The sequence below is a fragment of the Dasypus novemcinctus genome, chromosome 17 (assembly GCF_030445035.2).
Source record: "Dasypus novemcinctus isolate mDasNov1 chromosome 17, mDasNov1.1.hap2, whole genome shotgun sequence".
Lineage (NCBI taxonomy): Eukaryota > Metazoa > Chordata > Mammalia > Cingulata > Dasypodidae > Dasypus > Dasypus novemcinctus.
Window position 1 is genome coordinate 42,635,671 of NC_080689.1, and position 27,889 is coordinate 42,663,559.

General features: G+C 37.9%; 2 protein-coding genes across 4 annotated transcripts in view; one reads left to right on the forward strand and one right to left on the reverse strand.

Moving 5' to 3' along the window:
• The window catches only part of ASB3 (ankyrin repeat and SOCS box containing 3), a 171,420-nt gene extending 149,259 nt beyond the window's left edge, over nucleotides 1–22,161 (reverse strand). The window contains exon 1 of one of the 2 annotated variants that reach the window (XM_058278559.2): nucleotides 21,979–22,161. The gene's annotated coding sequence lies outside the window, so the exon portion shown is untranslated. The remainder of the gene's footprint in view (nucleotides 1–21,978) is intronic. The other variant, XM_071208834.1, reaches the window with a different exon arrangement.
• Nucleotides 22,162–22,168: 7 nt separating this feature from the next.
• The window catches only part of ERLEC1 (endoplasmic reticulum lectin 1), a 32,843-nt gene continuing 27,122 nt past the window's right edge, over nucleotides 22,169–27,889 (forward strand). The window contains exon 1 of one of the 2 annotated variants that reach the window (XM_058278562.2): nucleotides 22,169–22,525. In XM_058278562.2, coding sequence (XP_058134545.1) covers nucleotides 22,364–22,525 — 162 coding nt within the window. In that variant the 5' untranslated portion in view covers nucleotides 22,169–22,363. The remainder of the gene's footprint in view (nucleotides 22,526–27,889) is intronic. The other variant, XM_058278563.2, reaches the window with a different exon arrangement.

Genomic DNA, 27,889 nt, shown 5'->3' on the forward strand with positions numbered 1-27,889 from the left:
TCCCATGAGCAGTGCTGATGCACACAGGGAGTGCCCTGCCACGCAGGGGTGTCCCCCGCATAGGGGAGCCCCACGTGCAAGGAGAGCGCCCTGTAAGGAGAGCCGCCCAGTGCGAAGGAAAGTGCAGCCTGCCCAAGAGTGGCACCACACACATGGAGAGCTGGCACAGCAAGATGATGCAACAAAAAGAGACACAGATTCCCAGTGCTGCTGATAAGGATAGAAGCAGTCACAGAGGAGCTCACAGAGAATGGACAGAGAGAGCAGACAACTGGGGGGCAGGGATAAGGGGAGAGAAATAAATAAAAATAAATCTTAAAAAAAAAAAAAATGAACCACTGATATGCTATCTGCAAGAGACTCACCTTAGACCCAAGGATACCAACAGATAGAAAGAGAAAGGTTGGAAAAAGTAATTCTATGCATGCAGTAGGAAAAAAAAAAAAGCCAGAGTAGTTATACTTATATCAGATGACAGGAAATAGACTTTGAAAGACACGAGTAGTACACAATCTGAGGAAGAAGTCAGGGAAAAAATTCCATTTACAATAGCAACTAAAATAATCAAATATTTAGAAATAAACTTAACGATGTAAAGCACTTATATTCAGAAAACTACAATATATTGCTAAATGAATTCAAAAAAGACCTAAATAATTGGAAGAACATTCCATGCTTATGGATTGGAAGACTAAATATCATTAAGGTGTAAATTCTACACAAATTGATATACAGATTCAATGCAATCTCAATAAAAATTCCACCAGTTTTTAATGCAAAGGAAAACACAAATATCAAATTTATTTGAAAGGATAAAGGGTCCCAAACATCTTAAAAGGAAAAGCAAAGTTGGAAGACTCTCGCTTCCAAAGTATAAATCATATTACCTAACTACAGTGGTAAAAACAGCATGGTACTGGCATAAAGGTGGACACAAAGACCAAAGGAACCAGGTTGATGGTTCAGAAACAGACCCTCATATCTATGGTCAAGTGATTTTTGATAAGGCTGTCAAACCAATCCAGCTTGGGCAGAATAGTCCATTCATCAAATGGTGCTCAGAGAACTGGATAACCACAGCCAAAAGAAAGAAAGAGGATTCCTATCTCATACCTTATACAAAAATTAACTCAAAATGGATCAAAGACCTAAATATAAAAGCAAGAGCCATAAAGCTTTTAGTAGAAAATGTAAGAAAACATCTTCAAGACCTGGTCATAGGTGGTGGATTCTGAAAGAAGGAAAAGAGGAGGGCTGAGATGAGCTATAGATAACTAATGTATATAGAAGTCTTAATTAACTTTTCTATAAAAGTGTGGAAATGTATAGAGTTGATAACACATTATAGTGAGTAACAGCTGGTTTATAAGTGGGAGTATGGCTGGAAAGGGTAGTCTAGGGATGTAAATGTCAGTTTAAAAAAAGCTAGAGAATAATCTAGAGATTGAATAACATAGGAAACCCAGAAGTGGATGAGAATTGTGGTAGATAGAACAAAAGTTAAGAGTGTCTGTCCTCTGTGAGTTAGAGCAGATGTACATCAGTCACTATTGCAAGATGGTGGGAAAGTGGAGAAGCATGGGAAAAATACAACCGAGGTGACTGTGGTTAACAGCAATACTCTAATATTCATGCATCTATGCCAAAGATGACTGTGTTGATAATGGGCAAATATATTAGTCAGCCAAAGGGGTGCTGATGCAATTGTTTGGTTTTTATAAAGGGTATTTATTTGGGGTAGGAGCTTACAGATACCAGGCCATAAAGCATAAGTTACTTCCCTCACCAAAGTCTATTTTCACGTGTTGGAGTAAGATGGCTGTTGACGTCTACAAGGGTTCAGACTTCCTGGGTTCCTTCCTTCCAGGGTCTTGCTTTTCTCTGGATTCAAGTTTCCTTTCTTCCTGGGGCTTGCTTCTCTTTCCTCTGTGTGCTTACTTCCCAGGGCTCCAGCTTAAGACTTCAGCATCAAATTCCAACATTAAAACTCCAACATTAAGAACTCCCAACTCTGTTCTTTGTCATGCCTTTTATCTGTGAGTCCCCACTCACCAAGGGGTGGGGACTCAACACCCTAATCATAACTTAATCATGCCCAGGTACAGACCAGATTACAAACACAATCCAATATCTATTTTTGGAATTCATAACCATATCATACTGCTACAGTGAGTTATGGAAAAAGTGTGCCAACTGTACACTATGGACCAAGTTAGTGGTAAAAGTTAGTGATAATAGTATTATCTCGTAATCTGTAACAAATGTTCCACCACAGTGTGGTGTGTTAATAGAGGATTGTTGAATGGGAATTCTGAATATATGTATGATTGTTTTAAGTTCACAACTTCTTTAATAAAAATATATTTTAAAAATAATAATATAACCGCCTGGGGGAGAAATATACCAAATGTAAGATATAATTAGTAGTAAGGTTTTGATGATATTATTTCATAATTTTTAACAAATGTCTCACAACAATGCAAGGTGTTGGTGGTGGGCTGATGTATGGGACATCAGTATGATGTTATGCATGTTTGCTTTTTAAGTTTACAACTTAGACTATATACTTACTATTTATTTTGTGCTTATATGTAAATCATATAAAAAATAGTAATAGGGTGGGTTGGGGGGAAAATACACCAAATGTAAGATACTTTGGTTAGTGGTAATATTTTGAGGATTGTCTTTCATTATTGGTTAAAAATGTTTCACAATAATGCAACTTTCGGTGGTAGGGTGAGGTATGAAAGCCCTGTATGATGTTATGTTTTGTTTTGTTAATTCACAACTATTACTATACACTTACTGCTTATGTATGCTTATGTATGAGTGATATACATCAATAATTTTTTAACTAAAAAATAAATAAATAAATAAAACTACAGGATACAGCACAAGCAGTTCTGGGAGGAAAATTTGTAGGTGTCAATGCTTCCCTTAAAAAAGAAGAGCGAGGGAAGCAGACTTGGCCCAATGGTTCGGCGTCCGCTTACCACACGGGAGTTCCACAGTTCAAATCCCGGACCTCCTTGTCCCGTGTGGAGCTGGCCCATATGCAGTGCTGATGCACACAAGGAGTGCCATGCCACGCAGGGGTGCCCCCCGCGTAGGGGAGCCCCACGCGCAAGGAATGTGCCCCATAAAGAGAGCCGCCCAGTGCAAAAGAAAGTACAGTCTGCCTGAGAATGGCACCATACACATGGAGAGCTGATACAACAAGATGACACAACAAAAAGAAACACAGATTCCCAGTGCTGCTGATAAGGATAGAAGCAGTCACAGAAGAATACACAGCGAATGGACACAGAGAGGGGGGCGGGGGAAGGGGAGAGAAATTTTTTTTTTAAATCTTTAAAAAAATAAAAATAAAAAAGAGCAAGCTAAAATTGAAGACCTAACTGCACACCTAAAGGAAATAAGAAAAGAACAGCAAACTAATACCAAACCAAGATGAAGGAAAGAGACAAAAAATCAGAGCAAAAATAAATGAAATTGAGAAAAAAAATAGAATCAACAAAACCAAAAGTTAGTTCAAGAAGATAAACAAAATCAGCAAACCCTTAGCTAGACTGACAAAAACAGAGAGAAGATACAAATAAAATTAGAAAAGAGAGGGGAGATATCACCACTGATCCCACAAAACTATGATAGATCATAAAAATATACTATGAAATACTGTACACCAAAGAACTAGACAATGTAGATGAAAGGAACAAATTCTTAGAAACTTACCAACAATCTGTACTGATGCTAGACAAAATAGAAGATATCAATAAACCAATCACAGGCAAAGAGACTGAAACAGTCATTAAAAACCTCCCAAAGATGAAATGCCCAGAACCAGATGACTTCACAAGTGAACTATACCAATCATTCAGAAACTATCCAATATCAATCTTGCTCAAGCTCTTCCAAAAAATTCAACAGGAAGGAACACTAACCAACCTCATTCTACCAAGCCAAGATCACCCCAATACCAAAACCAAATAAAGATACAAAAAGAAAATGAGAATATTACAGTTGCAACAATCCTCAACAAAATACTTGCAAACCAAATGCAGAACATTAAAAGAATTATACACAACAATCAAGTGGGTTTTATCCCAGGTATTCAAGGGTGTTTCAGCACAAGAAAATCAATTAGTGTAATAAACCACAGTAATAAACTGAAGAAGAAAAATCGCATGATCCTTGCGAATGAGCAGAAAATACACATGACAAAATACAGCATCCTTTTTTGATGCAGGAATATCAAAATAGGAATAGAAGAAAGCTTTCTTAACATGGTAAAGTACATATAAAAAACCCAACGGTGAAAGACTCAAAGCTTTCCTGCTGAGATCAAGAACAAGACAAGGATGCCCACTGTCACCACTGTAATTCAATATTGTGCTAAAAGTTCTAATAGTTAGAGTAATTAGGCAAGATAAATAAATAAAAGACACCCAAATTAGAAAGGATGACATAAAACTATCACTATCCACTGATGATATGATCCTATATATGAAGGCAAAATAAAGATACCTCAGACATAGGACAACTCTGAAAATTAAATTACCTGCCATTTATCTTTTTTGATAAAATTCCTTGAAATTAGTTATACTCCAACAAAATAGGGAAGGAAAATCTAAGTCCAATGACAACATGGAGTAAATAAAACAAAAGACCTAATCTAGAAAGTGATACAAAGAAGCTCCAGATATAAAGCAACAGACTTGGAAAACAACTAGTCTAAATTAGAAAAGGTGTCTGAGCTAACATAATAAAATGCAAATAGGGACCTTCTACGCATTTCCTTCTATGCAGTTCTAATTATACCTCTTGATTTTATAGTGAATAATGCTTTCAGAATTATAATATTGTAAACAGTTTACAGGTTTTCAATGTTTAAAATCAACTTACAAACAAAGCAGAGAAGACCCAATTAAAGTCACAGAATATGTTATATACATATAATAATAGATTGTAGTGACTGAAAATGATTTTAAAAAAGGCTAGAACTTAGTACATGTTTACATTGTATTAATATCAGGCAACTATGCTAACAAAGTCTTACATGAAATAATTAATTGATAACAAAACGTAGTGAATAGTGGCCAAAAGAATGAACTCTGGAGCCAGACTTCTTGGGTTTGAAATCCAGTTCCAGTGCTCACCAGTTTAATGGCCTAGGGCAAGTTTCATATTTCCTAAATATGTTTTACCCATTTTAACAACTCTGAAACTGGGGTGGGTCTTACACTAGATGGTGGGACCTAGGTTTAACTGGCAGAGGTAATTTTCTTTCTTAGTGGTATATAAAATAATAGTGAGACTTAAAATAGATGGCAAAAAGGGATTGTTATCATTTAAAAGAGTTTTTAAGAAAGAACAATCAAATGCAAGGCAAAATCATTGATTTGATGCTGAATCCCAGATTTGAGTGATTATTTTCTTATTATTAGACACAGGTTTGGCAAGAATACTACAAAGGTATCATTGAATACTTGGAGAATTAAAAAGTGATTCTTATAGAAAATGCTTGATTAAAAATATAAACACATACATGGAATGGAATTAAAAAGAAGAAAAAATTCTAAATTGATTTGGAATCAAATCAAGGCAAGACTATCAGAAAGAATAATCAAAAGTGTTAAATAACAAACAAAAATAAGAAATGTGGAGAGGGTGTAGCTCAGTGGTTGGGTGCATGCTTCACATGTATAAGGTCCCAGGTTCAATCTCTGATACCTCCTAAAAACAAAACAAATCAAAACAAAAAAGATAGGACAAATGAAAGCCAAAGAATAAAGTGGTAGAAGAAATTAATGCATTTACAGTAATATCATTGAATGTGAATGGATTAAACTCCCTAATCAAAAGATATAGGTGGGGGAGGAATAAATAAAAATAGATCTTCACCAAAAAAAAACTGAAAACAAAATATAAAATGATTTTAAAAAAAAGATATAGGTAGAGAGCAGATGTGGCTCAAGCAGTTGGGCCTACTCCCCACACAGGAGGACCCAGGTTCAGTTCCTAGTACCTCCTAAAGAAGATGAACAGATGCAACGAGCTGATGCAACAGGCTAATTAATGAGCAGACACAACGAGCAAGGAGTAGATGTGGCTTAAGCAAATGGGCACTCACCTGCCACATGGGAGGTTCCAGGTGCCTCCTAAAAGACGATGAATGGACACTACAAACAGACACAGAGAGCAGACACAGCAAACAGACAGATGAGGGAACTATCTTGGTGGCGGGGGATGGGGTGGTTATAGGCTGACAGAATGGATTAAAAAACAAGAGTAATCCCTATGCTATGTATAAGAGACTCACTTAGATCCAGGGATACAAATCAGCTGAAAGTCAAAGGCGAAAAGATGTTCCAAAGAGTAGGAAAAAAAAAAAAAAAAACAGCAGGGGTAGCCATACTAATACCAGACAAAACAGACTTTAAGTGCAAAAAAGTTATGAGATGCAGACGGCCATATATATTAATAAAAGGGACAATGAAACAAGAAGAAGTAACAGTCATAAGTATCTATGAACCTAACCCAGGAACCCCAAAATACATGAGGCAAACTCTGGCAAACCTGAAAGGAAACAGACATCTCTACAATACTAGTTGGAAACTTCAATACACCACTCACATCAATAGATAATGCAATTAGAAGATCAACAAGGAAACGAAGAACTTAATATGATAAATAAGCTAGACATAACAAACATATACAGAACACTGTCTACCAATTCAGAGAGCTATACATTCTTCTCAGGTGCTCATGGATCTTTCTCCAGGATAGACCACATTTTGGGTCATAAAGCTGGGCTCAATATATCTAAAAAGATTGAAATTATTCAAAGCACCTTCTCTGATCATAATGGAATAAAGCTAGAAATCAGTAATAGATAAGAAAGGGAAAAATTCACAAGTGTAGGAGGGCTAAACAACAGACTCCTAAATAATCAATGGGTCAAAGAAGAACTTGTAAGAGAAATTAGAGGATATCTTGAGAGAATGAAAACAAAAACACAATTCATAAAAATTTATGGGAGGGGAACAGATGTGGCTCAAGCAGATGAGCACCCACCTCCCACATGAGAGGTCCCAGGCTCAGATCCTGGTGCCTCCTAAAAAAAGCAAAAACAAACAACAAGCAAAACAAATGATAAAACCAACTAAGGAAAGCCAATGTGGCTAAGTAATTGAGCACCGGCTTCCCACATACAAGGTCCAGGGTTCAATCTCCAGGCCCCATTATCTCAAAACAGACAAACAAAAAAAACCTTATGGGATATAACAAAGGCAGTGCTATAAAGAAAATTTATACCATAAATGCCTATATTTAACAAGAATAAAGAGCTAAAATCAGTGACCTAACTGAACACTTAGAGGAACTCAAGAAGAACAGCAAGCTAATCCCAAAGCAAGCAGTAGGAAAGAAATAATAAAGATTAGAGCAGAAATAAATGAAATTGAGAACAAAAAAAAAAAGGGAAAAATCAACAAAACCAAAAGCTGGTTCTTTGAGAAGATGAATAAAATTGATAACCCCTTGGCTAGACTAACAAAGAAAAAAAAAGAGAAGATAAAATAGATATTAGAAATGAAAGTGGGGGTGTTACAACTGACCCCACAGAAACAAATAGGATCCTAAAAGGATATTATGAGAAACTGTATGCCAAGAAACTAGACAACCCAGATGGAATGGAAAAATACCTAGAAATGCACAAACAACCTACATTGACAATACAAGAAATAAGGAGCTCAACAAATCAATCATATTTAAAGAGACTGAATCAGGCATCAAAAATATCCCAACAAGAAAAGTCCAGGACTAGATAGCATCACAGGTGAATTCTACCAAGCATTTTGAGAAGAACCAAGCATTTTGAGAAGGGAAAATTACCCAACACATTTTATGAAGCTGACATCAACCTAATACCAAAGTCAGATATTGATACTACAAAAATATAAAATTACAGACCAACTTCACTAATGAATATAGACTTAAAAATTCTCAACAAGGGAAGTGGCTGTGGCTCAATCAGTTGGGCTCCCATCTAACATATGGGATGTGAACCCAGGGCCTCCTTGTGAAAGCAACCTGGCCCGCGCGGACAGCTGACAGCCGGCACTGTGCAGAGAGCTGGCACAACAAGATGACGCAACAAAGGGAGACAAGCAGACACAGAAAAACACACAGTGAATGGACACAGAGAGCAGACAGCAAACAAGCCACAAGGGGGGGAAATAAATAAATAAAATCTTTTTTTAAAAATTCTCAACAAAATACTTGCAAATAGAATCCAACAGCATATTAAAAGAATTATACACCATGATCAAGTGGGATTTATTCCTGTTTTGCAAGGGTGGTTCATGACGAGAAAATAGACTAACATACCACATTAACAAATTGAAGGGAAAATACATGAGCATCTCAATCAACAAAGGAAAGACATTCAAAAAAATCCAGCATAATTTTTTTATAAAAACACTTCAAAACTAGGAATAGAAGGAAAATTACTCAATATGAAAAAGGGCATATATGAAAAACCCAGAGTCAACATCATACTCAAGGGAGATGTTGAAAGCTTTTCCTTTAAGATCTGAAGACAAGGATGCCCACTGTCACCAGTGTTATGCAACATTGTAACGAAAGTGCTAACCAGAGCAATCAGGCAAGAAAAAGAAATTAAAAGTATCCAAATAGGGAAAGAAAAAGTAAAGCTCTCACTATTCACAGATGGCATGATTCGATATTTGGAAAATTCCCAGACGTCTACAACAAAGCTATTTGAGCAAATAAACAAGTTAAGCAATGTGGCAGACTACAAGATCAACATGTAAAAATCAGTAATGTTCTGTACTGAAAATCTGAGGAGGTAATCAGGGGAAAAAATTCCATTAATAGCAACAAAAAGACTCAAATACCTAGGAATCAATTTAACCAAAGATGTACATAACCTATATTCAGAAAACCACAAAACACTACTAAAAGAAATCATTGAAGATCTAAACAAATGGGAAGACATTCTATGTTCATAGACTGAATATCAAAATGCTGTCAATTTTACTCAATTTGCTTTATAGATTCAATGCGATACCAATCAAAATTTCAACAGCCTACTGCACAGAAATAGAAAAGGCATTTACCAAATTTATTTGGAAGAGAACGGTATCCTGAACAGCCAAAAACATCCTAAAAAAAATAAGAGCAATGTTGAAGGCCATTCACGGCCTGACCATGAAACGTATTACAAAACTATAGTGGTCGAAACAGCATGTATTAGCATCAAGATAGCACATTAATCAATGGAACACAATTGAGAGTCCAGAAATAGACCCTCACCTCTATGGCCAACTGGTTTTTGACAAACCTATCAACTCCACAGTACTGGGACAAAACAGCCTCTTCAATAAATGGTGCTAGGAGAACTGTATATCCATAACTAAAAGAAGGAAAGAGGATCCCTATCTCACTCCTTATACAAGAATCAACTCAAAATGAATTAAAGACCTAAATATAAAATCCAGGGCTATAAAACTCTTAAAAGTAATGTAGGGAAAAGTCTTCAAGACATGGTGGTAAGTAGAGGGGAAGGGAGTCTCTTAGATCTTATACCCAAAGCTCAAACAATGAAAGAAAAAATAGATAAATGGGACCCACTCAGAAGTAAACATGTTTGTACCTCAAAGGACTTTGTCAAAAGGGTGAAAAGGAAGCTGACTCATTGGGAGAAAATACTTGGAAACCATATATCTGATAAGAGTTATATATCTATGATATATAAAGAGATGCAACAACTCAACAATAAAAAGACAAATGACCTGATTTAAAAAATGGGCAAAAGACTTGAATAGACATTTGTCCAACAAAGAAATACAAATGACAATCAAACACATGGAAAAAATGCTCAACATCACTAGTGATGAGGAAACTGCAAATCAAACCTACAATGAGATATCATTTCAGACCTATTAGAATGGCCACTATTAAAATGACAGAGAACTACAACTGTTGCAGAGGATGTGAAGAGATAGGAACACTTATTCACTGTTAGTGGAAATGTAGAATGGTACGGCCACTATGGAGGACTGTTTGGGAGTTCCTAAGTAGAATACAGATTTGCCACATGACCCAGCAATACCACTACTAGATATAGATAGATATAGATATAGATATAGATATAGATATAGATATAGATATAGATATAGATACAGATGCCAGAAGAAATGAGAGCACTGAATATCAGACATATGCATACCAATGTTCATAACGGAATTATTCACAAATGCCAAAAAATGAAAGCAACTCAGATGTACAACATCAAATAAATGGATAAATAAATTACAGAATATACATATGATGGAATATTTTCAGCTACAAGAAGAAATGAAGTTGTGAAGCATACAGACAACATGGATGAATCTGGAGGACATTATGTTGAGTGAAGCAAGCCAGATGCAAAAGTACAAATACTGTATGACTGTGTTATTATGAATTAAATATATTGTATAAACTCATGGAGCTAATAACTAGAATATAGGTCACCAAAAAAAAGACTGAGGTTAGAGAATGGAAAGCTGAGGTTTAATCTGTGCAGAATTGGTAAAACAGTTGTTCATAAATCTTTGAAAATGAACAGAAATGGTGATATCACATCATGGTGTTTGTAACTAGCAGTGTTAATATACAGGTATGATATTAGTTGAAAGGGTAAGTCTAAGGTCCTGTACATTACTAGAAGGAAAGCTAAAAAATATAGCTATATAGTAAAGCAAAACCCCACATGAAATAGGAGTATGAGTAATATTGCTTATATACTATTCCTCTTTGAAACAGAACAAATGTACACAAGTTAATGTTGCAAAATGTTAATATCAGAAAAGGATGGGGAGCAGACTTGGCCCAGTGGTAAGGGCGTCCATCTACCACATGGGAGGTCCGCAGTTCAAACCCCGGGCCTCCTTGACCTGTGTGGAGCTGGCCCATGCGCAGTGCTGATGCACACAAGGAGTGCCCTGCCATGCAGGGGTGTCCCCGCGTAGGGGAGCCCCACGCGCAAGGAGTGCACCCCATAAGGAGAGGCACCCAGCGCGAAAGAAAGTTCAGCCTAAGAATGGCCCCGCCCACACGGAAAGCTGACACAGCAAGATGACACAACAAAAAGAAACACAGATTCCCATGCCGCTGACAACAACAGAAGCAGACAAAGACGACGCAGCAAAAAGACACAGAGAACAGACAACTGGGGTGGGGAGGTAAGGGAGAGAAATAAATAAATCTTTTGAAAAAAAGGATACAACCAAAGCAAACTATGGACAGTAATGTACAGTAATATTTTAATGACCTCCCATTAAGGGTTAAAAAAAAGAAATATACTAAGTGAAAGAAACTAGACAAAATATACTACATATTTTTTAACTCCATCTATACAAAACATAAATACAAATAAAGAGATGGAAACAATAGCAGCTATGTAGGGAGGGGTAAGGATAGAGAGATTGAGAGGTGATTATTAAGGGGTAGCATTTTTTTATCTGTTATTATGATTATTATTAGAATAATAAAAACACCCTAATATTGATTGAAGTGATGAATGCACACCTGTGATCATAACAAATACCACTGATTGAACACTTTCGATGGATTGTATGCTTTATGAATATGTATTAATAAATGTTTACAAAATGACAAGGATGTCCACTGTCACCACTATAATTCAGTATTATGCTAGCCATTCTAGCTAGAGCAATTAGGCAAGAAAAAAGAAATTAAAGATACCCAAATAGGAAAGGAAAAGTAAAACTTTTGTTATTCACTGGTAATATGATCCTATACCTAGAAAATCCTGAAAAATCCACAACAAAGCTACTAGAACTAACAGATAAGTTCATCAAAGTAACAGGGTACAAGAATAATACACAAAAATTAATAGCTTTATACACACTTTTTTTAAAGATTTATTTTATTTCTTCCTCCCCCCCCCCCGTTTTCGGCTCGCTGTGTCCATTCGCTGTGTGTTCTTCTGTGCCTGCTTGCATTCTTGTCAGGCGGCACTGGGAATCTGTGACTCTTTTTGTTGCATCATCTTGCTTCTATATACTTCTAACAGCAGTCAGAGGAAGAATTCAGAAAAGTAATGCCATACAATAGTGGCTAAAAGAATCAAATATTTAGGAATATACTTAAATAAGGACGTAAGGACATAAAGGACCTGTTCAGAAAACTACAAAACATTGCTAAAAGAAACCAAAGGCGAACTAAATAAATGGAAGGTCATTCCATATTTGAAGATTGTTTAGATGTTAACTCTACCCAAACTTATTTACATACTCAACACAATCCCAATAAAAATTCCAACAGACATTTTTGCAAACATTGAAAAGCCAATTATCAAATTTATTTGGAAGGGTAAGGATCCCCAGATAGCCAAAAATGTTTTTCAAAAGAACAAAGTTGGGGGAAGCAGATGTGGCTCAGGGGATTGAGCTCCCTCCTACCACATGGGAGCTCCTGGTTCAGTTCCTGGTGTCTCCTAAAAAAGACAAGCAAGACAGCGAGCTTACACAATGTGTTGGTGCAGTAAACTGATGCAACAAGATAATGCAACAAGATGACGCATCAAGAGACACATGGAGGAAAAACATAATGAGAGATTCAATAAAGCAGGGAGTGGAGGTGGCTCCAACAATTAGGTGCCTCCCTCCCACAAGAGAGGTCCCAGGTTTGGTTCCCAGTGCCTCCTAAAAAATAAAAAATAAATTTAAAAAGGAAGATCTGCACACTACAAACAGACACAACAAATGCAAACAATGAGAGGGTGGGGAGAAATAAATAAATAATAAATCTAAAAAAAAAAAAAGAACAAAGTTGGATGACTCTTACTTCCTGACTTTACAACATATTACTTAACTTACAGAGGTTAAAAAAAAAAAAAAAAAAAAAAGCATGGGACTGGCATAAAGATAGATATATTTACCAATAGAACTGAATTGAGAATTCAGATACAGACACTCACATATATGGTCAATTGATATTTTTTTTTTTTTTTTTTTAAAGATTTATTTATTTATTTAATTTCCCCCCCTCCCCCGATTGTCTGTTCTTTGTGTCTATTTGCTGCGTCTTGTTTCTTTGTCGGCTTCTGTTGTCGTCAGCGGCACGGGAAGTGTGGGCGGCGCCATTCCTGGGCAGGCTGCTCTTTCTTTTCACGCTGGGCGGCTTTCCTCACGGGCGCACTCCTTGCGCGTGGGGCTCCCCCACGCGGGGGACACCCTTGCGTGGCACGGCACTCCTTGCGCACATCAGCACTGCACATGGCCAGCTCCACACGGGTCAAGGAGGCCCGGGGTTTGAACCGCGGACCTCCCATATGGTAGACGGACGCCCTAACCACTGGGCCAAAGCCCGTTTCCCAGGTCAATTGATATTTGACAAGGCTGTCAACCCAACCAGCTGAGTCAGGACAGTTTATTCAACAAATAGTGTTGGGATAACTGAATATTCACAGCTAAAAGAAAGAAAGAGGATCCCTATCTCACACCTTCTACAAAAAGTAATACAAAATGGATCAAAGACCTAATTATAAAAGCTAGAACCATAAAAGTCAGAGAAGAAAATATAGGGAAACATCTTCAAGATCTTGTGGTAGATGGTGATTTCTTAAACCTTATACCCAAGGCACAAGCAATGAAAGAAAAAAGGAGATAAATGGGTCCTCCTCAAAACCATACATTTTTCTGCTTCAAATGTCTTTCTTAAGAAGGTGAAAAGGCTGCTTACTCATAGGGAGCAAATTTTCAGAAACCACATATCCAATAAGGGTTTGATCTCCACGTTACATAAAGAGATCATACAACTCAATGATAAAAAGACAATCAATTTTAAAAAATTAAAAATGGGCAAAAGACATTTTTCCAAAGAAGAAATACAAATAGCCAAAAATCACATGAAAGGAGGTTTAACATTACTAGCTAGTAGAAACATGCAGATCAAAACTACAAGATAATATTTCACGCCTTACAGAATGGTCATTACTTAAAAAAAAAAAAGCTACAAGTGCTGGAGAGGATGCAGGGAAATAGGAACACTCCTTCACTGTTGCTGGGAATATAAAATGGTACAGCCTCTGTGGAAGACAGTTTGGCAGTTCCTCAGGAAGCTAAATATAGAACTGCTATATAAACTGGCAATACTGCTACTAGGAATATATTCAGAACTGAAAGTAAAGATGCAAACAGACCGGAAAGCAGACATGGCTCAACAGATAGGGTGTCCGCCTACCACATGGGAGGTCCACAGTTCAAACCCAGGGCCTCCTTGAACCATTTGGAGCTGGCCCATGCACAGCACTGATGCACGTTAAGGAGTGCCATTCCATGCAGGGGTGTCCCCCATGTAGGGGAGCCCCACACGCAAGGAGTGTGCCCTGTAAGGAGAGCCGCGCAGGGCAAAAGAAAGTCCAGCCTGCTCAGGAGTGGCGCCACACACACGGAGAGCTGACACAGCAAGATAATGCAACAACAACAAAAAAAGAGACACAGATTCCCTGTGCTGCTGACAAGGAAATAAGCGGACATAGAGAACAGACAACTGGGGTGAGGTGGGGGCGGGGGAAGGGGAGAGAAATAAATAAAAATAAGTGTTAAAAAAAAAAGGATGCAAACAGACATTTGCATATCGATGTTCACAACAGCATTATTCACAATTGCTAAAAGATGGAAATAACCCAAGTATCCATCAATCAACGAATGGATAAATAAAATGTGGTTAATATGTAAAATGGAATACTATTCCCGTTAGAAGAAAGAAGTTGGAATGCATATGACAACATGGATGAACCTTTAAGGACATTATGCTGAGTGAAATAAGACAGATGCAAAAGGACAAGTATTGTATGCTCTCACTAATACGAACTAAATATGATGAGTAAGCTCATGGAGTTAAACTATAGAGTACAGGTTTCTGGGGGATAGAATGTGGGTTGATGCTGGATGTATCCAGAATGTTTAATGAGGTGGATTATAAATGTGTGGAAATGGATATAGCTGATGGTAACACATTACAGTGAGTATAACTAACACTTCTGATTTATAAAAGTGAATGTGGTTGAAAGGAATAGTCTAGGGAAGTTAATGTCAATTTAAAAAAAGAGTATAATCTAGGGACTGTGTAACAGTGATTTTAGTGGTGGATGATGATTGTGGTTAACAGTACAAATATAAGACTGTCCCTTTATTACAAGGTATTGAGGATATGGAAACAAATAGGGACAATATAAATAATATTAATATTGTAACATTTTCACACAATGGCAAAGGGTCAATAATGATGAGGGGGATAAGGGGATATGGGATTTTTCCTGTTGGAGTAATGAAAACATTCTGAAATGGACTGAGCTTATGACAGCATGATTTTGTGATGAAACTGATAGCCAATGAGTGTATACTTTGGATTGTACAAGCCAGAGGACCATATAACACAGTGAACCCTACGGTGAATAATGGGCTGTGGTTAACAGTACAAATCTGAGAACATTCTCTTATGAACTACAATAAATACACAATACTAATATAAGGAGTTAATAATAGGATGGTTTGTGGGAAAAACACACCAAATATAAGCTAGGAACTACAGATAACAGTAATATTGTAATGATGTTCTTTCACCTTTTATAATAAATATACCAAAGAATGTAAGGTGTTGGTGGTTGAGTGATGTATGGGACTCCTGTATGGTATGCATGATTGTTCTTTACAATTTTTTAATTAAAAATAAAATGTAGAAGTGGATATAGCTCAAGTGGGTGAGTGCCTGTTTTCCATGTACTAGGTCCCTGTTCAATCCCCGGTACCTCCTAAAAACAAAACAAACAAACAAAACCAAAAAAAATACATCACCATCCCAGGGTTCACAGGATAGAGGAATAAAATATGGATTAGAGTTGACTTACTGGTATTCTACTAGAGAACTATTGTGATTCTAGCAATGGAAGAAACTATATCATTGATGCGGAGATAGTGGCCATGGGAGTTGCTGAGGACAGTTAGAGGGAAAAAGAGGTGTGATATGGAGGTATTTTTGGGACTTGGAGTTGTCCTGAATGATGTTGTAGGGTCAATGCAGGACATTGTGTGTCCTGCCATAACCCACTGGATGGACTGGGGGAGAGTGTTAACTACAATGTAAACTATAATCCATGCAGTATAGCAGTGCTTAAAAATGTAATTCACCAAATGCAATGAAATGTGCCACAGTGATGAAAGAGGTCGTTGATGGGGAAGGGGTGGGGTGGGGTGGAGTATAAGTTATATGGGAACCCCTTATATTTTTAAATGTAACATTTTTGTGATCTATGTACCTTTTTTAAAAAAAAGAAATAAAAATTTTAAAAATTAAAAAACAATAAATAAATTAAAAATTTTTTTTAAAAAAACACCTCTCATTGGGGAGTAGTTTAGCTCGGTAGTTGAACACCTGCCTTCCATGTTTAAGGTCCTGAGTTCAATCCCTGGTACCTCCTTAAAAAAAGAAAAATGTGGGACAGTCGTTTTTTAAAACTGGAAGAACTTGTAAAGGAAGGGCAAAGTAACCCAGGTGAGCAGAAGGAAGGAAATAACAAAGATTAGAGCAGAGATAAATGAAATGGAAAATAAATAAACAATAGAGAAAATCAACAAAACCAAAAGTTGTTTAAGAAATCAGAAAATATGACAAACCTTTAGCTAGACAGGCAAAGAACAAAAGAGGATATAAATAAAGTCAAAAATGAAAATGGGGATCTTAATACTGTCCTCAATGAAATATAATGGACTATAAGTGGATACTGTGAAAAACTGTATACCAGAAAATTAGATAACTTAGATGTAACAGAAAAATTCTTAGAAACACACAAACTACCTACACTGACTCAAGAAGAAATAGAAGATCTCAACAAACCAATAACAAATAGAGTTTTAATCAGTCATCAAAAACCTCTCAACAAAGAAAAGCCAGGACCAGGTGACTTCACATAGGAATTTACCAATCATTCCAAGATGACTTAACGCAAACTCAGCTCACACACTTCCAAAATTTAAGAGGTGGGAACATTCTCTAACTCATTCTAGTAGGCCAACATCACCCTCATAGCAAAGCCAGATAAAGAGACCACAAGAAAAGAAAACTACAGACCTTATCTCTTACACATATAGATGCAAAAATCCTCAACAAAATACTAGCAAACCAAATCCAACAGCATGTGAAAAAGAATGATATACCATTATCAAGTGAAATTTAGCCTTGGTATGCAAGGTTGACTCAACATAAGAAAATCAGTTAATGTAATACACCGCATTAACAGAATGAAAGAAAAAAACATATGAGCATTTCAACTGATGCAGAAAAGTTCTTTAAGAAAAATATAGCACCCTCTCTTGATAAAAACACTTAGAACACCAGGAATAGAAGGAAACTTCTTCAACATGATTAAGGGCATATGTGAAAAGCCCACAGCTAACACCCTACTTAATGGTGAAAGACCAAAATTTTTCCCTCTAACATCAGGGACAAAATAAGGATGCTCCCTTTCACCACAGTTATTAAATTTGTACTGAAAGTTCTTGCCAGACCAATTAGACAATAAAAAGAAATAAAAGGTATCCAAACTCACAAGGAATAAGTAAAACTTTCCTATTTGGAGATATTATGAATCCATATACAGAAAATCCTGAAAATTTCACAACAAAGCTCCTACAGCTAATAAATGAATTCAGTGAAGTGGCAGGGTACAAGATCAACACCCAAAAATCAGTAATGTTTCTATACACAATGATCAAACAGAAGAAGAAATCAAGAAGAAAAAATTCCATTCACAATAGCAAGTAAGAGAATCAAATACCTAGCAATAAACTAATCAAAGATGTAAAGGACTTGTACACAGAAAACTTTAAAACATTGCTAAAAAAATCTAAAGAAGACCGAAATAGAATAACATTCCAGCTCCATGGATTAAAGACTAAATATAATCAAGATGTCAATCCTACCCAAAACGAATTTATAGATTCAGTGGAATCCCAATCAAAATTCCAACAATATTCTTTGCAGAAATGGAAAAGGCAATCATCAAATTAATATGGAAGGAAGAAGCAGATGTAGCTCAGAGGTTGAGTGCATGCCTCCCATGGGTTCAATTCCCAATACCTCCTAAAAAAAATTAATATGAAAGGGTAAGGGACTCCAAATAGCAAAAGACATCTTGAAAAAGAAGAATGAATTTGGAGGAATCATACTTTTCAAACTTAAAACTTATAAACCACAGTAATCAAAAGAGTATGGTACTGGGAAGAGGCTGTGGCTCAATCAGTTGGGCTCCCGCCTACCATATAGGAGGCCCTGTGTTCACGTCCCGGGGCCTCCTTGTGAAGACAGGCTCACCCGCATGCTGCAGGGAGCTGCCCAGCCCACAAGCACCAAGGAGTGTCACCTAGCTCCCAAGCGCCACGGAGAACCAACTCAGCAAGGTGACACAACAAAAAAAAAGGGGGAGACAAGCAAAAAATGCAGAAGAGTGCAGGGATGGACACAGAGAGCAGAAAGCAAGCTAGCCACAAGGTAAGGAGGGGAAATAAAATAAATACAGACACTGAAGAAAGCATAGCAAATGGACACAGAGAACAGAAGGTTAAAAAAAAAAAAAAACAACAGCATGGTACTGGTACAAGGACAGACATATAGACCAATGAAATAGAGCTGAGAACTCAGAAATCAATCCTCACATTTATGGCCAACTGATTTTTGACAAGGTGGCAAAGATGACTCAATTGGGGAAAATGGTGCTGGGAAAATTGGATCTCTATTTGCAAAAGAAGGAGGGTCCCTACCTCACACCATATCCATTTTGAGTTGATAAAAGCTAGAACAATCAAACTCAAAGAAGAAAGCATAGAGAAGCATCTTCAGGACCTTGTGTTAGGCAATGCTTTCCTAGCCTTTACACCAAAAGCACAAGAAACAAAAGGAAAAAAAAAATAGAAAAATGGGGCCTCATCAAAATTTAAGCTTTTATTCTTCAAAGGACTTTATCACGAAAGTAAAAAGACCACCTACAGAACAGGAAAAAATACTTGGAAACCACATATCCACTAAAGGATTATTATCCAGTGTATAGAGAGAATCCTTCAACTTAACAAAAAGAAAAGCAACCCAATTTTAAAATGGGCAAAAACCTGAACAGACATCTCGCCAAAGAAGATATACAAATGGCCAGAAAGTACATGAAAAGAGGATCAACATCATTAGCCATCAGGGGAAATACAAATCAAAACCACAAGATACCAATTCACACCCACTAGAATGGCTGGTGTTTAAAAAACAGACAATAAATGTTGGAGAGGATGCAGAAAAATAGGAACACTCATTCATTGCTGGAGGCAATGTAAAAAAAAGGCAACTGCTATGAAAGACAATTTGGCAATTCTTCAGAAAGCTAAGTAAAGAACTACCATATGACCTGGCTATCCCACTACTAGGTATATACCCAGAAGAACCGAAAGCAGGGCCTCGAACAAATACTCACACACTGATGTTCATAGCAGCATTATTCACAACTGTCAGAAGATGAAAGCAACTCAAGGGTCCATCAACGAATGAAAGGGTAAATAAAATGTGTTATATACATTCAGTGGAATATTATTCAGTCATAAAAAGGGATGAATTTCTGATACCTGTGACAACATGGATAAACCTTGAAGACATCACGTTGAGTGAAATAAATTGGACACAAGAGGACAAATATTGTATGATCTCATTGATTTAAAACCATTAAAATAAGCAATTTAGTATAGAGTCAAAATCTAGAAAACAGGTTACCAGGGGCCAGAATAGAAATAGGGAATGGGAAGTCAAGGCTGAAAATGTACAGGGTTCCTATATGGAATGGTAGAAATGTTTTGATAATGGATGGTGGTGACGGTAGCACAACATTGTGAATGCAATTAACAGCACTGAAATAAAGATTTGCATATGATTAAATGGGGAAATGTGAGATTGTACATATACTAACAGAATAAAAGTTTTTTTTAAATTCAGGCCATCTTTCAACATCTTTACATTCAATGTCCTCTACAATTATAACAGAAGTGCGTAAGAAAGACTCCAATGCAAGGTAAGATTCTTAAGTGCCTTGTGTATCATCAAAGATGTAACTAGGACTATATGCATTATAGGCAGCATAGGTGTTCATCTGAAGTGCAAAATTGTTTGAGTGCTAGAAAGGTCTCCCCACCTGCCCCTAAACTTCTTCCTACCATAAGCCAATGCCTCAAAAGCCTTCAATAACATTCATGTGTTTCACTGAAGATTCTAAATCAGTGGTTCTCAAACAGAGGCCATTTTACCCTCCACCGCACAAAGGGACATTTAGCAATATCAGCAAACATTTTGGGTTGGCATAACTGGGAGAGGTGTAGTACTGGTATCTAGTGGCTACAGGCCTGGGATGTTACTAAACATCCTACAATGGCACAGGACAGTCCCCCACAACAAAGGATCATCTGGCAAAAAAATGTCACTAGCAGCAAGGTTGAGAAACACTGTTCTACACTCAGCTCACAGGGAAAAACATAGTTTTTATTAATATTCACTTTAGCAAGTCTACCATTTCAATCCAAAGAGTCACACCAAAAAGTCTTAATGGACATACCCAAGGATTATGCTTGAATACTTTTCTGCCTCCTAATGAACTCCTAAAAACCCTTAAAACACCAGTACTAATGTCACCTCACTTGGGAAGCCTTTCCTAACCAATCCTAGAGTTCCTCACTTCCATCTTTTAAACTCCATCCTAACATTACTCTACTGTATAATCTATAATACCTGCCTCTGACTTAACACATATAAAGTACTTAGAATAATGCCTGTCAAAGTAAATGCTAAATAAATATTAACTACTATTATTATTATCAAAATAGGTTGAAACTATTTGTGTGCTCTCCCTTACTAGATTATAAGAGACAGAGGACAGAGAAACATTTATTTGCCATTTTTACCAATACCAGTCGTCATGACACATATTATTTGGTAAGTGCTAAATAAATTACTCAGTGATGTGTCAATTCTGGGAAAAAATAATTTTGTCTATCAATACTACAGATTCCTCACGTTAAAAAATTGTAAAAAAAATAAAACTTTAAGAATGGAAAATGAACTGCTCTTCCTGCTTTTTTATTTGGTTCAAATTTGGGGCAAGGAAGGGAAAGCAAGCTTTAGGCATTTAGCAAAACAGTCTGCCTTTTCCCTCCTCCTTGAGACTGATAACTGCTCTGTGGTCAAAACTGTATATAATCCCATTATATTGGAGGTTAAAACAGATTGCTTTTGTTTGTTTGTATTTTAAAGAGGAAAAAGAATAATCCAAAACTTTGTGACTGACTCTGGGATGCAGTCAGACAAGTTCATTAACTCACATTCACGTAGCCCTAAACCTCAGAAAGAAATTTGCCGGCTTCCTTGACAAAACAACACTTCAACATTGGAATAAAGAGTCGCACGTGAGGTAAACATGTCAGGGCTGTGAAGTCAAGCGGCCTTGCTCTCAAGGAATCTCTGTTGGTGCCAATTTGGAGGATGAAGGTATTCTCAGAATGGGAAGGGCGGGTTTCCTCGCCCCTAGTTCTTCCTGGCCCTAGACTGCAGGCGCTGATGAACCCTGAGTTAGGTAAGAAGCTGCTAAGTACCAAGAAGTCCACAGCCGAACAGGCAGAGAGAAGCTTCAGGCTAGAGAGAAGCTTCAGACAGGAGAAATGAATTATACTGTACCACGGGCGTTGAAACAGAACCAAAAAAATGCAACAAAAGAACACATAAATCAGGAACACCGTCACTTCTCACATCGCTACCACGAATTTTCTCTTTTAAGGACCAGCATCTGTTCGGCTCATACTCTTTTTCTGCCCGCTCTCACAATAGCGCAGAGAGCGGAATGGAGAGGCCATTGCCTCCCGTGCTCACCGACTCGCAGCACCAAAGCTTCTCCACCGAAAACGCAGCTCCTAAGCCCGAAACCCGGCCTCCAGGAGTCCCCTCCCCGAACGCCTCGGAATAGAGTCTAGACAGCCAGGATGCCGTCGGCGTACAGACACTGCCAGCGTCCGGGCTTCCGTAGGCGGACGGCTTCGCGCCCCGGATGTTGATATGCTGCGTGACCCGGAAACGGTGGTGGGAGGCTCAAAGGAGCTGAGGCGGTGTCGCTGGGCTCTCCGGAAGGAGACGTGGCGGCGGTTGGGCCGCGGGTTTCCCCGGCGCTTGGTAGGCCCGCCGCCTCCTCCTCCTCCTCCCACTCTTCTCCTCTGTGGGCAGAGGAGGTTGTGGTGGCTGGATAAAGCGGCGGCGGAGGATGGAGGAAGGAGGCGGCGGTGCGCGGAGCCTGATCCCTGGGGGGCCAGTGTTACTGGTCCTCTGCGGCCTTCTGGAGTCGTCCGGCGGCGGCCGAGCGCTCCCCCCACTCAGCGATGACATCCCCTTCCGAGTCAACTGGCCCGGCACCGAGTTCTCTCTGGTCAGTGCCCTTGCGAATCCCGCAGTCTCCTTCTCCTCTGGGCACTAAAGTTTCGGCCACTTCCCTCGGTATTCTTTGCTTTTTCCCCCAGAACCCCATTATAGGCACCTGTCTCCTCCCCAATCCAAAGCTTTATATATCCCGCCTTTAATTCATTCTTTCAGCAGCTGTTTATCGAGTACACTGTGGATCAGAGACTGGAAATACAGCGGTCACCTGCTCTCTTTTAATTTTGTCGCACTAGACTTTGCTTCCCAGTACTTCCATCCTGTGGAAGAAGCGTTCTTAAAACCACGTCCGGCGCACACATTCATCTTCCTTTTGGAGCATGAACCGCAGCTCTTTTCTTCATCAGCAGCTTTCCCTCCTTCAGTATTATACATCACACATAACTGCAGATATTTCTTTCTCATATTTGTTCTTCCTCTCGCATACACAAACCTACATACATATACGTACATCTCTAGGGGAATCTTTTTCCTTCAGAGTTGTTTCTGAAGCGGCAATTTGGGCTGTGAGATGTTAACAACTCTCTAAACAGAATATCCTTTACTGTTGTGATTTGTTACGACTGTTATTTAAGACCCCAGAGAATGAGATTTTGTGATGTTTTCACTACAGTGATGGAAAATATTACTTCAAGGGAATGAATGAACATTTGCAGGCCTTTTTTAGAGGAGTGGACTTATGAAAAAGTCTTCCTATCCATATGTAACTACTGCAGGCCAGTAAAAGCAATAAAGTTGTGCTTTTATGATCGCCTTGGTAGTTAATTCATTTATTTCAAGTAGAAGTCCTGAAAAACCCAAAAGTGTTTTTTTTATTCTTATTCAAATTATCTGGAGTCATTCAATTTGGGAGATTATTATATTGTTCTATTACTGTTTCATTAAGTTACAAGCCATACTATGCTGTAAAAATACAACATTTACCATTGGTGTTGCTATACCACAAAAGTTATTTGTAAATACTCGTTTTTGCTATATTTCACATCTGATTCGTTTTTCCAGCCCTCTATGTTCAGTTCTACCATCCTTATAGTTCTCAGTGGTTCTTAATTTGCCTAAGAGAATGTTTCTGTAGGAAGCCAGGGTTATCTCAATAATGCCATGAAATACTAATATGTTAAAATATCTATATAAAATTTTGTTATAAATCAAATATATAACTTCAGCAGGAGTGGGTGAGGATACTTCAGTCCAACCTCTTGTTTTCAGAGGACACACTTGGAATGTCCATGGCAACTCCTTATAAAGAATATGGTCACTAAAATTTTTTACTCCTGAACCTGTGTATTTTTAATTAAAAAGCATACTGACATGGAATTCTGAAAACTTACTGTCCTATGTGCTAGTGACTAAAACTAGCATATTTAGAGGTTATGCCGTTCAGTTTTCTGACACTGGTCTTTGCTGACTGAAAAAAGGTATGAAAAAAGATTCCAGCCTTAATATATGCAATTCAAACTGTTCCCCTATCTATCAGATTAATTTCTTTTGAGATTTCATTTTTAATTGTTTTTCTTTTACAATGCAACATATTCTAAGATGGACGTATTTGAAGATTTGGAGAGGAATTTTTTTTTTAAGTTTGCATTATTGTGAGGAAAACTGGGAACATTTTTCTGTGAATTCCCGAAAAGATTTATGGTGCTCATACAAAAGTAAGTCACTAGGGGATTTATATTGCTCTTTTTTTTTTTTTAGGTACTGGGCCAAGGATTGAGCCCGGGACCTTATATGGGAAGCCTGCACTCAACCAGTGAGCCACATCAGCTCCCCTGAGTTGGATTTTTTGTTTGGTAGCTTGTTGTTTGTTTTTTTGTTTGTTTCTTAGGAGACACAGGGAAATGAACCCAGGACCTCCCATGTGGGAAGCAGGTGCTCAACCACTTGAGCTCCATCTGCTCCTGATACATAATCTTTTAAAATCTTGTTTTTGAATTTACTTTGAAAAAGTATTAAGGACTAAAGATGTGTCAGTGTTTAAAGTTTACATTAACTAGTTAATGATTATAATATTCTTTGTTTACTGATTTTTACATTCAATTTTGTTTCTGTTTATATACTTTCCTTTGGAAATATCTCTGTGTTATTATAGTTAGTTATTGAATACTTCACAAGTTCATGGACTTTACTAAACTTGAACCACAAAATAAATATAATTTTTGTCTACTTTATTGCTAATACAGAAATGCATTCTCACTCACACAATTTCCCTAGATACTATACCTAGGAAGAACAAGGACCAACTCCATGGTTTGCAACATGTCATATACATTCACAAGTTGTGCTACTGAGTGTTTTACAGATTATCCTAAGATAGAAGGTTTACCCACGTCAAACATGAGGAATTTCTCCCTCGTAAAGGAACCCCACCTCCTTTGATCAGTTTCATTGCGTTAAAATTTCATTGTATATCAAATCATTAGTAGATATTACCTCTTACATGGAAAATACATTGTTTAAGATTTTAAGTCACATCAAACAAGTTTTTTACACTATAATCCTGTATATTCAGGATTTATTGTATTCCTTTTTTTAAAGTAAGCAGGTGTTCTACAAAATTGGAAGTATTTTAGAACTTTTTTATGAACTACTATGTGCCAGCAAATGAGACAACATTGATGAAACGGACAAATTCCTGGATACACATGAAGAAACCACACAGACACTGAAAGAAATGGAGGACCTCAACAGACCATTCACAAGTAAAGAAATTGAAACAGTCATAAAAAACCTCCCTGGGAAGTGGATGTGGCTCAACTGATAGAGCATCTGCCTACCATATAGGAGGTCTTTGCTGCCATGTGCAAGGAGTGCCATGCCACACAGAGTGTCCCCTGTTTAGGGGAGCCCCGTGCTCAAGGAGTGCACCCTGCGAGAAGAGCCACCCTGCGCAAAAAAAGCACAGCCTGCTGTGTACACAGCGGCACCGTGTACACAGAGAGCTGACACAGCAAGATGAGACAACAAAAAGAGACACAGATTCCCAGTGCCACCAAGCATGCAAGCAGACACAAAGAACACACAGCAAATGGACACAAGAGCAGGCAACAAGGGTCGGGGGGGGCAGAGAGAAATAAATAAATTTTTTTTTTAAAACCTCCCGAAGATGAAAAGTCCAGGACAAATGGCTTCACAGGTAAATTCTACCAATCTTTTAAAGAAGATCTAATACCAGTCTTGCCCAAATTCTTCCCAAAATTAAGCAGGAAGGAATGCTACCAAACTCATTCTATGAAGCTAACATCAATCTAACACCAAAGCCAAATAAAGATATTACAAAAAAAGAAAGTCTCAGACCAGAATGTGAAAATTCTCAATAAAATACTGGCTAACTGGATCCAAAAACACATTTAAATAAATTAAACATTGCCATCAAATGGGCTTTTTACCAGGTTATGTAAGGGTGGTTCAACATAGGAAAATCAATCAGTGTAATACATTACATTAATATATTGCAGGCGGCGGACTTGGCCCAGTGGTTACGGCGTCCGTCTACCACATGGGAGGTCCACGGTTCAAACCCCAGGCCTCCTTGACCCGTGTGCAGCTGGCCGGTGCAGCTGGCCCATGCGCAGTGCTGATGCGCACAAGAAGTGCTGTGCCCGCAGGAGTGTCCCTGCGTAGGGGAGACCCGCGCAAGGAGCGTGCCCCGTAAGGAGAGCTGCCTAGCGTGAAAGAAAGTACAGCCTGCCCAGGAATGGTGCCGCACACACAAGAGAGCTAACACAACAAGATGACGCAACAAAAAGAAACACAGATTCCTGTGCCGCTGACAACAACAGAAGTGGACAAAGAAGAAGACGCAGCAAATAGACACAGGACAGACAACTGGGGTGGGGGGGGAAGGGGAGAGAAATAAAAATAAATAAATCTTTAAAAAATAAATAAATTGCAGAAGAAAAATCACTTGATCATTTCAATTGATTCAAAAAAGGCGTTTGACAAAATACAACATCTTTTCTTGATGAAACACTCTGAAAGATAGGAATAGAAGGAAACTCACTCAGTATAATCAAGTGCATTTATAAAAAACCCACAGCTAACATTGTACTTAATGGTGAAAGACTGAAAGATTTCTGATAGGGAATAAGATAAGGATGCCCACTCCACTGTTATTCAAACTTGTGCTAGAAGTTCAAGCAAGAGCAATTATGCAAGAAAAAGAAATAAAAGGCACCAAAATAGGGAAGGAAGAAGTAAAATATTCACTATTCACTAATGATATGATCCTCTACTTAGAAAATCCTGAAAAATCCACGACAAAACTATTAGAATTTATTGACAATTTCAGCAAAGTGGTGGGATACAAAATTAGTACCAACAAGCAATAGCATAACTAAATATTTAGGAATAAACTTTAACCAAAGATATAAAAGACCTGTATTCAGAAAACTCTAAAACATGGCTAAAAGAAACCAAAGATGATCTAAATCAGGGGTTCTTAATGGGGTTCATGAGCTTGATTCAAATATGTTGAAACATTTAAGAGTTCCTGGTATTGAGCCAGTCTACCTGAGTTTATCTCTGGGCTCTTTTGTGCCTCAGTCTCCTCTTCTGTAAAATGGGTATAATACTTGTTTGAAGGTAAGTTAATATAAAGCATTTAAAATGATACGACTTTGCAGAAGTGGCAAAACCAATTAACAAATTTGTTTGGAAGAGTAAGGGGCCCCAAATAGCCGAAAAGATCTCTAAAAAGAAAAAGTTGGAAGACTCTCAATCCCAGACTCTAAAGGGTATTACTTAGCTACAGTGGTAAAAACAGCATGGTACTGGCATAAAGACAGACACATTGACCAATGGATCTGAATCAACTCAGAAATAGACCGTCATATCTACAGTCAAATTATTTGTGACAAGACTGTCAAGCACTCCCACCTGGGTGAGAACAGTTTATTCAACAATGGTGCTGGGAGAACTGGATATCCATATCCAAAAGAATGAAAGAAGACGTGTATGTCACACCTTATACAAAATTTAACACAAAATGGATCAAGGACCTAAATATAAAAGCAACAACCATAAAACATCTAGAAGAAAATGTAGGAAAACATCTTCAAGATCTTGTGGTAGGCGGTAGTTTCTTAAACCTTACAATTGAAGCACAAGCAACAAAAGAAAAAAATAGATAAATGGTACCTCCTTGCTTATCTCTACTTTGTCAAAAGGGTGAAAAAGCAGCTGACTCAGTGGGAAAATATATATGGCAATCATATATCTGATAAGGGTTTAAAATCCATTGATAGGGAAGCGGCCCAGTGGTTAGAGCATCCGTCTACCACATGGGAGGTCCATGGCTCAAACCCTGGGCCTCCTTGACCATGTGGAGCTGGCCTATGCGCAGTGCTGATGTGCG